The sequence below is a fragment of the Loxodonta africana genome, chromosome 2, assembly GCF_030014295.1.
Source record: "Loxodonta africana isolate mLoxAfr1 chromosome 2, mLoxAfr1.hap2, whole genome shotgun sequence".
In the NCBI taxonomy this organism is placed as follows: Eukaryota; Metazoa; Chordata; class Mammalia; order Proboscidea; family Elephantidae; genus Loxodonta; species Loxodonta africana.
In genome coordinates, this window is record NC_087343.1 from 162397780 (window position 1) to 162411067 (window position 13288).

Consider the following 13288-nt stretch of genomic DNA (forward strand, 5'->3'; position numbering starts at 1 on the left):
AGTAGTTTTGAAACCCAGATTTGTATGAGAACCATTTGGAGGGCTTAATAAAAATATCAGCACCTGGTTTCCTTAAGGTATGTGTCTAATTACAGTTGCCAAAACTGTTGCATTTTCTCCTTTGATTCTCTTGTCCTTTCCTACTCACTTACTTGGAAAGTTTTCACATATTTTCTCCATCTTAGAATCTATAATCACTCCTGTTACCTAGTCTCCTCTAATACTTTTGGGTTCATCAGGTCAAATTGTCCCAGGCCTCCTGCTGAGGACAGATCTATTGAAGATTCTTTCTGAGGCATGTCTCATGAGCTACTTTACAGGCTCCAGAAAGAACAAAGAATGTCTCTGTGTCTTATCTGGGCTATCTACCTTACCCCCAACAAGCTCCTTACTAACATAAATAAAGGAGACTCCTCAGCTGGTGGAGGTGGCTAAGGAGGAAAAGTAAATAAGACAGGCTGCCTCAGACCTGTCCACCAGACTCTGCATCTTTCTCTGTGTGAGGTAGGTCAAATGGTAAATCTAGGAAGGTAGCCCTGGTGAGTAGCATTGCTATGGAGGCTGTCTTTCGTGAAATAATTGTTTCTCTTTTCTGAGAAAAAAAGCTGAGATACAAATGTGCATGTTTCCTTAAATGTTGCCAGGCTCCTTGTGGGCTGACCCCAAAATTGTGCGAATATGCTGCTTCTTATTTTGTCTGGTGTTTCCCTCTCAACTATGGGGGCCACATGTTTTGTTATGTTGAATTGGGAGGATTTGGAAAAGGAAAAAGAGAATTCTGTGTTTATTAAGAATCTGGGGGGCTAGATTTGTCTTGGAAAGGAGTACAGTCAGAATGCTTCTTAGAAGGGAAGATGGTAAGACTTCATCTCGCTTGCTTTGCTCATGACATAAGGAGGGACCAAGCCCTAGAGAAGAATATTACGCTTGACAAAGTAGAAGGTCAGCAAAGGAGAAGAAAACCCTCAAAAAGATGGATTAATAAGGTGACTGCAACAATCACCACAAGCATAGCAATGATTTTGAGGATAGTGCAAGACGGGCAACATTTCCTTCTGTTGTACATGGGGTGGCTATGACTCAGAAACTTGACGGCACCTAACAACAGCAAGGAGGTTAGAGCAAGTCTTTGCCAGTCAGGAATTTTCATTCAGTAATGTAATTTTTTTTTTTTTTTCTGGGTGCCATGTGTTATTCCGAAATATTTCTTCCACAGACCTGATAAAATGCCTTTCTGCTCATCATGGATCAAAGCTCTCTTCATCATTATGTTGGCATTTCCTCTTTATTCTGGTAAGTAAACTTTCTAGTCCCAGGTCAAACATTTCACATATTCTAGAAAATGCAGGAAACAGCTGCTAGAAATGAAAGGACTTGTTTTATGGGGTTAGTAATCCTTGAACTGGTAAAATGAAGGGAACATGTTACAGATGCCTTTTGAAAATTCCATCAGTGGAATTCTTTTTTTCATATCCCACATTGGAGTGGTGGACACAGAGCAATGGACTGGTATAGGCAGTAGATCTTAGCTCTATGTTCACGAATAATTAAAGAAATGTACCTAAATTCTTTCTTGCCCTCTTTGGAAGTCAGATTCCATGGCTGTTAAATGCCAAGTGTGGGGAGGAATGATTTCTCCCAGATCTGGTATTTCTCAACAATCTGACTTGTCGCCTCTAAACCAAAAAAAAAAAAAAAACCCATTGCCATCGAGTCAATTCTGACTCCTAGTGACCCATTGTCACCTGTAAATCCCCTAAAGTTAAGGTTAAGGTTTTAGGGACAGAACTCACTGATACTTTTGAGAACAAAGTTATTATTCTTAAAGCGAAGGTAGTACATGAATTTCAAAATTAAGTAGCTGTGTGACATTGGACTAAGCCAAACCAAATCCGTTGCTGTCAAGTTGATTCCAATGCATGGCTACCCCATGTGTTACAGAATAGGTGTTCTTGGTTGTAATCTTTACAGAAGAAGATTGCCAGACTTTTTTCTGTGGCATCGCTGGTTGGGTTCGAAACACCAACCTTAGGTTAGTAGTAGAGTGCAAACCATTTGTTCCACCCAGGGACTCTGTGAGGTGCACAGAGTCACATAATTAGAGTGGAGTATTGATTAACTCCGTTCTAGTTAATATATTTATATTAACTGACAATGAAAGTCACTGTCTTCTATGACCAGAATGTCTCACCCATAAAAATGAAATAAAAGTATAACATAAAAATTATTTTTTACGGAGTGTGATTAATTTGAGAATGAAGCAATGTTTTTAGATTTGGAGTTATTTTGTGATTGTATTGTTTTGTTACTGCCTCACAGGCTCATCTCATGACTTGCAGAGTCTTGAGTAAACAATTGACATTAGCTTACGCTAATAAGTGATGTAGACACATCCTACCAGAGACTCTGCATTTTTTTTTTCTAATTCTTCTAATTTTATCTTTTACCTATGTGAATTGTTTGCAGAAAGTTTCTTTCAAAGGTCATTTCGCCGACATCCGGTAAGTTAATACTGACTCATTTAGAAGTTGAAAAAAGTTAAACTTTTAAGTTTTGTATGTTGTAAATTTAGCAGCAAGTATTCACTTAGAGGTTGATAAAATAATTATAATTTTCATATATGCATATAGTGGTACATGATGTAGAATTAAAAAAAAAAAAAACTACAGTTTAAACATATGAAGCGATATAGGACCCAAAGAGTTTTAAAAGCAGATGATTTAAGAATTCACACAGTACTGCTTATTTATATAAATTTCTAACACTACCAACATTTAAAAAAATTACATGTATCTATATCTATATATGGAGCCCTGGTGGCACAGTGTTTAAGACCTTGACTGCTGACCAAAAAAGTCCACAGTTCGAATTCACCAGCCACTCCTTGGAAACACTATGGGGCAGTTCTACTCTGTCCTATAGGGTCACTATGAGTCAGAATCAACTCAGTGTCAATAAGTTTTTTGATTTTATATTTATATCTATATATTTTTACACAAACATAAAGATACATGCACACATACATACACACATACATATATATGTATACATATCTATTCCCCCACCTATTCAGTGAAGTCAATTCCATATCATGGTGGCTCCATGTGTTACAGAATAGAACTGAGTTCCATAGGGTTTTCTTAGCCATACTCTTTATGAAAACAGATCACCAGCTTTTCTTTCATGGGTTCAACCTACCAACCTTTGGTGAGTAGTCAAGCATAAACTGTTTACACCACCCAGACACCTTACACATATTTATGTCTATGTCTATATATGTACTGAGATTATTAAGAAAGACAATAGGATAATAAACAGAAAATTAATTTCATGATTTTTGGTGGTATGATATGACCTTAGTAAGAGAAGTGGGTGGTGGTAGCTAAAGTATAAAAACACAGTCAGTCAGTTATATGGCCTTTTTTTTTAAAGTAATAACTGGCTTTCAAAAACATATCACTAAAGTTTCATGTTTTAAGTTGGTTATCGGTAGCTAGATGTCCATATTTAAACTTACATACCGAATATATTTATCCTGTTTTGAAGTATGATATTTTGTGTTAAGACTGAGAAACATTTCATTCAAAGGTTAATTCTAATATATTCTATGTTTCCTCTCTACATGTAACAGCCAAACTGTGATCTATACGTAGATCAGCTACATCTTTGCACCAGACAAATGGACCCGATCTGTGCAACCAATCGTCAGACTTACAGCAATAAATGTGTTTTCTGCAGTGAAATGATGTAAGAATACAATAATAAATATTTGCTCTTCTAAAGTAATGAAGAATAAATCACAAAATGGTAGCCAGATACATATTGTTGATAACCTAGACACAGTACATACAGAAAATAATAGAACATCTCTGTAACTGATGCAGCTCTCATTTCTTAGAGTACTTTCTTGTATTTGTGCTATCAATACAACAATGCTAGGTACTCTGTAAATGTGTGAATAACTTACTAATTATAAATTACTAACGGCCGGCTAGTGACCAATATGGAGTAATTGGTAAGTTCCAGACGCTGAGTGGATCTCTGTGATGGCCATGAGAATAGCCCTCCTCACCTCCAGCTGCAGGGGGCAGACCCTGACTGCTGTACTGTGGAATCCGTCACTATGGGCCCATTCATGTTAGGCAGACACTCCTCCCATGGTTGACTTTGTGTCATGACCTCCATGACAACCTTCCAAGCCTTTCTTAGAGTACATTCTAGGACACTTCCACCCAGCCTCCCTTGCTGCCTCCTTCACTCTGAGGGAGTTTGCAATCTGAAGGTTCAGCCACGCTTCTGCCTCCATCCCCTTTTATTCTCACAGGTTTGTTTCCTCTCATTAACTCTTTGCAAATTTAATCCCTAAATTGGCACCTGATTTTGGAGAAAAAAGAAGACAATCCCTAAATCTCTCCTTTCTTATGTCTGGGTGGTTTCCAAAGCTGGCTCAGGTCTGATCAGGTAGGAAGGGTTAAATGGTCTCATGAAGGTAGGAGGCATCTGCAGGGCTGGGGAGCAGGTGGGTCCCAGCAGCTTAGAGAAGTAAAGCACAGCTTTGCCATTGTCTTTGAAGTTCCAATATTCATTGAAAAGCATTTTGTGCACTTCCAGGGAGTTCAGTGTGTTCTTTTAATAATTTATTTTCTCTTTTCTCTGCTTCTTTCTTTCTCTACAGGGAAAGTGGTCAAGCATTTCAATTTGATTTTTACGGTAGATGCTGAATCTTGGTGATGCTATCAATACACCTCTTATTGTGATACCATTTTTGGTAGTTTTGTTAAAAAAATTAATGTCTTCTCAATTGGCCTTAAATTCATAAATGATGAAGTGAATCCTTCTATGAAACACATCATGGAATATTGGTCTGTCAATGTTCTTTCTAACTTTAAGATCCTGTGATTTCAGGGTTTTATACTCTATGTTTAATTATTCAATGACGGTATGATAAACTAGTATTCTAATTGTATGTTTGATAATATAAAATCTAATGCAATTTAAAATCATAAACAGGTCACTCAATACAATGTTAACTAATGTTTATCTTTACTATATTGTCCTTGGTGGCAAGCGGAGAGAGACTCATGCATACTTTCAGTATCTACAAATAAATATTTTTAAAGGTGACCTAGTAATGTTTTACTTGCATACTTAACAAACGTACAGATACTTGAGCTCTTCTGTACCCTAAAGAATCAGGACCTCCAGGAAAGGGAGATGGGAATTTTATTTCTGACAAAATTATATCATTAAGTTCCCCAGGTTAATGTATTAATCATATATGTTAGGCAATGCTGACTTTAGTTAGTATATGAAGGTTGTATATACACATTTTGCTCATAATTAAGGAAAAAAAAATGAAAAACTAATAGAGGATAATACACCCAAGTTGCTATGAGTCAGAATCGACTCAATGGCAATGGGTTTGGTTTGGTTGGAATACACCCAAATATTAAAATTGCTTACTTCAGGATGATAGAATTAAAATATTTCTTTCCACCTTTCTGTCTTATCCATTTTAATAAGAAACATGCATTTAGTATCTTAATAGAAAAAAAATTAACATTAATAAAGCAGCCAGATATCTCAAAGTGTTTTACTTCTAGAATAACCTAAATTTACCTAACTAACACTTCCCAACGGTGACATTAGATACCGAAGTTTCTCTTCCAGTCTACAGATTGACATATAGCGAAACCACTGGATTTATTAAGCTTTGGAAAATAACTGAAGATAATAATTACTGGCAACTCTCTCAAGTAATTCAGGATGCCTGGATGCACAACCATCCATCACATAGTTCTTTGTCAACCAATTTATACTTGGACTATTTTGAACGTACCTCCTTTTTTATAAACCTCTTATTGTAGGCTGCACTCTAAACTCTCATGTACTAGGGCTAGCACACCAAACTCTATGAAACAAGTAGTGTTCAAGTAGTTTTAGTTATTGCAAACTCTTCTCATCAGACAACTATACATTTCACTTGATTTGCTCATAACTAGTATACTTGTCAAAAACAATATTTTGCATTCATTCAAAACGTACTAATGAATAAACTGTGCATATGACATCATTTGGAGTTTCCCCAAGGAGTTTACAATCTTAAAATAACCATGTAAAAGTATAGTGTGCTAAGTATTTTAAGGGAAATATTCATAGAAATCTCTGAAAAAGCTTGGTAAAATGAACATTGAAACAAAGTTGTTTCAAAGGAGTTAACCACTATACATTATGGAGTATTAGGTGGTTGTGGATTCCAGATTCCTGTGAGTAATGGATAGCTTAAGGCAAGTATCTAATAGCAAAGACCACGGGGTTGGGGGAAGTCCCACTTCCCTGTACTTAGCTTCTAACTCACATTTGCACTTTTCTCTCCATCATCATCAAACTTCCTCTTGCCTTTATTTACTTTCAGGGCATCTATCCAAAGACCACGCACCTGCTTCAAAAGATGCCTTGGGCAAATATCTATCCAAATGTATCTAGGGAAAGACATTCTTTCTCAGTTTGTACAGGATGGCAATTATCAGAATGTGTCAATGAGTGTTGTTTGTTTTATACCTTACCATTACACTTGTAAGCCCCACATCCTATTAAAAAAATACATTCTATAAAAGCATCATTTGGCTGCATGTAATATGCCACCATTTATGGTAAAGATTATACTTAGTTAAGTTGGTTCAGAGATGACTTCCATAGCATGATCCAAGGGAAAACATCCCAATGGAGATGACTCTGTTATTCTGATGAACATTTTGCACTCAGTAATAGGAATCGTTCAATCCACCAGTTATGAATTGCTACTTTTTGAAGGACCAAAAAAATGATACAAAAAAACATGCTACTTTAAGAATGCTCAGAGCATAACCTTCATTTGGGGATTCAACATTTTTAAGTTGTGAGGAACCTTAATATTGGGTTGTCAAATTCTCATTAAGATTTCAATAAAACTCAGCAATCCAATAGTTTATTAATCCTATGGCCCTAAGCTTAAATAAATAAATAAATGCTTCTCATAGTAGATGTAGGTAATATACCATCAGAACTAAGTGTAGGAAGTGCAACTATTAGAGAATATAACTGACGTTTTAAAATTATTTTTCAGGTTTATCGAAGTAGAATTTGTACACAATAAAATTAAAGTTTTAGAGGTGTATAGTTCTATAAATATAGACAAACTTACACAACTGTGCAAACACCACCACAGTCAAGATATAGGATATTTCCTTCAGACATCCAAAATCCTTTGTGCTGCTTTTTAGTCAATTCTTTCTCCTTCCCCTAACACCCAGGACCACTGATCTGATGATGCCTGTCGTGTTAGTATATTTTATCCACCACACGTCTGCCAATTTTTTGTAATTAGGTGGCTTGCATGTTGCTGTGATGTTAGAAGTTATGCTACCAGTATTTCAAATACCAGCAGGGTGACTGTAGTGGACAGGGTTCTGCTTAGATTCCAAACTAAGATGGGCTAGAAAGAAAGACCTGGTGATTTACTTCTGAAAATTAGCCAATGTATACTATTTTTTTTTTTTATACTTATGAATCACAAAGTAACATTGTCCAACACACTTGGACATGTCATCAGAAGGGATCAATCACTGGAGAAGGACATCGTGTTTGGTGAAGTAGAGGGCCAGTGTGAATGAGAGAGATGGATTAGCACCATAACCGCAGCAGTGGACTCAAACATGCCAGCTACCAGGACGATGGCACAGGACTGAGCAACATTTTATTCTGTTGTGCATAGGGTCACCAGGAGTTGGAATTGACTCAAGTGCATCTATCCATCTATGTATCTGTCTATTTTATTATGTCAAAATAAATTTAGACTCATAAAAAGATGCTGAAATTGTGCAGTGAGTTCCTTTTTGACCCCTTACCTATCTTTTCCAGTGATAACACCCTGCATAACCATTCTATGGTAGCAAAACCAGCAAATTGATATGGTGCATTACTATTAACCGAACTAATGACCTTATTCGGATTTCACCATATTTATTTACTTGTACCACATTTTAAATTTTAGGTTATATAGAATGTTTCAATATTTAGTAGAGTTAGTCTATAGCTTTGTCTTTCTTTTTTTCAGTATTTTTCTATGTTTGTTTATTTGTTTTTCCCTATAATCTTTACTATTAACATACTGATCTCAAGAAAAAAACCGATCTTTCTTCTGGCCAACATGGCGCCATAGACAAAAGCAGCACGCCATCCCTCCACAGCAAAGAACTGAGAAACTGAGTAAAACAGAGAAAAACATCATTCCTGGAACCTGAAATGTCAAATGAAGAGATAAAGAACTCAGCCAAGCACCGAATGGAATAATAAACTGACAGAGGACTGAGAGCGAGCGGAGATACATGCTCTAGGTGCCATCAGCTAATGCAGCACGGATCCGCCATCTTGGACTCCTGTCAGGGATCAGCAGACAGTGAGCACAGGAAAGCAGCTTTGCAGAACTCCCAGCAGGAGACAGCACACCCGGTAACCAGTGATAGGCACTTTCCCACCCCACATTCTCTCCCCGCTGCTCTACCTCTGAGCTTCCTGACCGGCTGCAATGACTCCGCTGGCCGGGAAGTGTAACATTTGTGCTGCTTGCCTTCACCCCACCCACTTTGGAGATCGACATCAGGGAGTATGAGAAAGCAACATCACGAAGTTCTCAGCAGGAGACAGAGCACCCAGTAATGAGCAATATACGCTTTCCTAACCTCCCCTTCCTCCCTCCTCCTCCTCGGCCTCTTGTGTTTTCAGCCAGCTGCAGTCTCTTGGCTGGGAGGCAACTGCTTTGGCCCCAGGCTGCGTGGACTTGCCCTGCCCACAGTGGCGGGGCCCCTGAGCTGGTGTTGGTTCTTTCCATCTCTTTTGGTTTCTTGTGTGCCTCCTATCACCTCCTCCTTTCTCTGGAACACCTGGATCCATGTGTCATCTTTGCTTCTTCTTGAAAGGCTGTGAAGCCACGCTCAACTCGGGAACCACTCCCCCAGCCTCTGACACCAAGCTGGTGGGATCCCTGGGGCTTTTTTTCCCCCTTGTTTTGCTTTGTTCTGCTATGTTTGTTTGTTTTATTTTTCTTTTCACAGCTTGGGAACCCCTTGTAGCTGGGCTGCACAGCATGGCTGAGGAGCCACTCCCCGAATCTGCACAGCCACGTAGGTGGGATCCCTGGGGGCATTTCTTTCTTTTTTCCCCCGTCTTTTTCTTTTCTTTCTTTTCTCTCTCTTTTTACCTTTCTGTCTTTCTCCGTTTCTTAGTTCTCATGTCTCTACACTCATCTTCTTTTCCCGTCTCCTGAACACCTGGTGCTGTGTAACATCTGTACCCCCTGTAGCCAGGCTATACTGTGCAGCCTGGGAGCAACTCTTCCCTGTGTTAGAAGTTCCACTATTGGGACTCCTGGGGCTTTTCTTTTCCAAATTTTTATTTATTTTTTCTTTCTTTTTCCCTTTTTGTTTTTCTCCATTTCTGGTTTCTCATCTATCCATTCCAATTGCAAGCTCCCTTAGCGCTCTTTTTTTTTTCTTTATTTGTCTGCTTCTTTGTTTTGGGCTCCTGTTTCTCTCTCCTCTCTCTCCTCTTTCCCATACCCCTATTAGCTCCACCCTTTGCAACCTCTGCACTATTTCCTGCCTACCTGCACCATCCACTGAGCATCACGGCCCCAAGCAGCACAGGCATGGCCTACTGGGACCTGCCAGCACTGATTCCTGGCCTTCCCTGTTGGCCCTAGCACATGCCAAAAACAACCCATCCTAGCCCCTCCCCTTCAGCTGAATGTACCCTGAATAGCTAAATGACTGGCCCTGCCCATTGGACAAGGAGGTGAAAATTATTGTGACTACAGAGGAGCAAACAACAAAGAATGCACAGCCTGCCTGCTCAGACATAATGAAATAAAACAAAAAAGGAAGGATGAAACAAACAATGTACAATAAAGAAATGAAGAAAATAACTACTGAATGTCCCAAAGACAGCAACCAATATCAAAACATATTTAAAAAAAAAGACAGGATAGTTCCAGTAGGTGTCCAAAATAAAACACCAGATGACTTTCCAAAAGAAGAAAAGGCACTAGAACCACCTGATAGGGAATTCAAATCCCTAATATTCAGAGCAGTCCAAGAATTGAAGCAAAAAGAAGACAAAAACTATGAAAAAATAATCAAATTTATAGAAAAGGCAGACAAATTCATGGAAAATACACACACACACAAAATTGAACAATTCAGGAAAATAATAAGGAACAAAATGCCAAAATAAGTTCTCAAATAGAAATCATTCAAAACAACAATTAAAAATACGAAAGGTAAACAACAAGATTTCAGAAATGGACAGTGTCATAGAAGGGCTGAAGACCAGCTTTGAAATGATGGAAGACAGAAACAACGAAATTGAAGACAAACACTTGGATATAACTCCGAGGAAAAATCAGTAACAAGAACAAAGAAAAACGAAGAAACCCTGAGAATTATGTGGGATACAATCAAAAGCAAAAATTTACGAGTGATTGGAGTTCCAGAACAGGGAGAGAAAAATGGAAAACACAGAGAAGATTATTGAAGAATTGCTGACAGAAAATATCCCTAATATCATGAACAATGAAAAGCTGACCAACCAAGGAGCTCAGGGAACCCCATATAGGATAGACCCCAAAAGAAAAACACCAAGGCATATCATAATCATACTCGCTAAAACTAAAGACAAAGAAAAAACCCTGTGAGCAGCTTCAGTAAAATAAAAAGTCACATACAGAGGAGAAACAATAAAGCTAAGCTCTGATTATTTGGCAGAAACCATCCAGGCAAAAAGGCAATGGGATGACATATATAAACCTTGAAAGAAAATGAAAATTGGCAACCAAGAATAATATATCCTGCAAAACTTTCATTCAAATATGATGGTGAGATTAGGACATTTCCAGATAAACAGAAATTAATAGACTATGTGAAAACCAAACCAAACTTACAAGAATTATTAAAGGGGTTCCTTTGGTGTGAGAACAGACATCAGACCACAGCCTGAATCTAGGATGCAAGATTGTACCAGCCAGATACCAACGTAGGAAATGAACTCTCAAGGACATCCAAAACCAAAATAATTGCAACAGGGAACCAGAGAGGTTAATCTGTAAATGACAACAACGTCAGAACAACAATAGAGGGAATAAATGGTATAGGTATAGAACTTTCAAACGGAGAGGAAGGCAAGGTGATACCAAATAATAATAGATTGGTTCAAACCTAGGAAAATAGGGTAAATTTCAAGGTAACCACAAAGAAAGTTAACAAACATACTCATCAAAATAAAGAAGAAAAACATAAAGTCTCAATAAAAACAAAAGAAATCCACAAAAAAAAGAACTCAGCACAGGAGAGTCAAGAGGAACAAAGAAAATTTAGCACCACAAAGAAAAGCACTATAAAATGACAGCAATAAACTCACACGTATCAATATTACACTGAATGTAAATGGCCTAAATACACCCATAAAGAGACACAGAGTGGGAGAATGTATAAAAACACAGGATCCACCAATATGCTGTCTACAAGAGACACACCTTAGAAACAAAGACGTTAATTTATTAAAAATCAAAGGATGGAAAAAATATATATCAAGCAAATAACTACCAAAAAAGAGCAAGAGTGGCAATACTAATTTCAGATAAGATAGACTTTAAAACAAAATCCACCATAAAAGACAAAAAAAGGGCACTATATATGATTAAAGGGACAATCTGTCATGAAGACTTAATCATAATAAACACATATGCACCCAATGACAGGGCTCCAAAATACATAAATTCCAACAGCACTGAAAACAAAAAAATTGACAGTTCCACGATAATAGTAGGAGACTTCAACACACCACTCTCAGTAAAGGACAGAACATCTAGAAAGAAACTCAACAAAGATACAGAAGAGTTAAAGAGCACAATCAGCCAACTTGATCTCATAGACATATATAGAACACTCCACCCAACAGCAGCAAAGTACACATTCTTTTCTAATGCACATGGAGCGTTCTGCAGAAGAGACCACATCTTAGGCCACAGAGCAACCCTCAACAAAATCCAAAACATTGAGAAAATACAAAGTATCTTCTCTGACCACAATGCCATCAAAGTAGAAATTAATCACAGGAAAAGTAAGGAAAAAAAAATCAATTACATGGAAACTGAATAACACTCTGCTTAAAAAGACTGGGTAGTAGAAGATATCAAAGATGGAACCAAAAAGTTCCTAGGATCAAATAACAATGAAAACATATCATACCAAAACCTTTGAAACACAGCAAAGGCAATCCTCAGAGGTCAATTGATAGCACTAGATGCACACATCAAAAAAGAAGGGACAAAATCAAAACATTAGTTACCCAACTTGAACAACTAGAAAGAGAACAGCAAAAGAAGTCCATAGCCACCAGAAGAAAGGAAATAATAAAGACCAGAGCAGAAACAAATGAAATAGAGAATAGAAAAGCAATCGGAAGAATCGACAAAGCCAAAAGTTGGTGTTTTGAAAGGATCAACAAAATCAACAAACCACTGACCAAACTGACAAAAGAAAAACAGTAGAGAATGCAAATAACCCAAATAAGGAATGAAAAACAACCCAGACGGGGGACATTGAAACAGACCCAACTGAAATAAAAAGGATCATAACAGAAAAAAAAAACAAAACTATACTCCAACAAATTTGACAATTTAGAGAAAAAGGACAAATTTCTAGCAACTCACGACCTACCCAGACTAACACAAAATGATGTTGAAAATCTAAACAGACCCATGACAAGAGAAGAGATTGACAAGATAATGACCCCTCCCCCCCCCCCAAAAAAAGCCCTGGCCCAGATGGCTTTACTGGAGAATTCTACTAAACATTCAGAGAAGAGCTTACACCAGTACTACTAAAACTATTTCAGAACATAGAAAAGGAAATAATACTTCCAAATTCATTCTATGAAGCCAGCATAACCCTGACACCAAAATGAGGCAAAGACACCACAAAAAAAGAAAATTACAAACCAATATCTTTCATGAATATAGATACAAAAATTCTAGCCAATAGAATTCAACACCATATCAATAATAATAATAATACACCACTACCACGTAGGACTCATACCAAGTATGCAAGGATGGTTCAACATTAAAAAATCAATCAATGTAATCGACCACAGAAATCAAAGGAAACAATCACATGATATCTCAGTCGATGCAGAAAAGGCATTCGACAAAGCCCAACACCCATTCCTGATAAAAACTCTCAATAAAATAGGT

At 37.6% G+C, this 13288-nt stretch overlaps 1 protein-coding gene across 1 annotated transcript; it reads left to right on the plus strand.

Moving 5' to 3' along the window:
* The first annotated feature begins 389 nt into the window (after positions 1-389).
* LOC100667642 (sperm-associated acrosin inhibitor) lies at positions 390-7652 on the plus strand. The gene is made up of 6 exons (XM_010591648.2): positions 390-504; positions 1217-1293; positions 2467-2501; positions 3632-3747; positions 4676-4710; positions 7558-7652. The coding sequence occupies exons 2-6, from the start codon at positions 1227-1229 to the stop codon at positions 7650-7652; spliced, it is 348 nt and encodes a 115-aa protein (XP_010589950.2). The 5' UTR covers positions 390-504; positions 1217-1226.
* The last annotated feature ends 5636 nt before the right edge of the window (positions 7653-13288 follow it).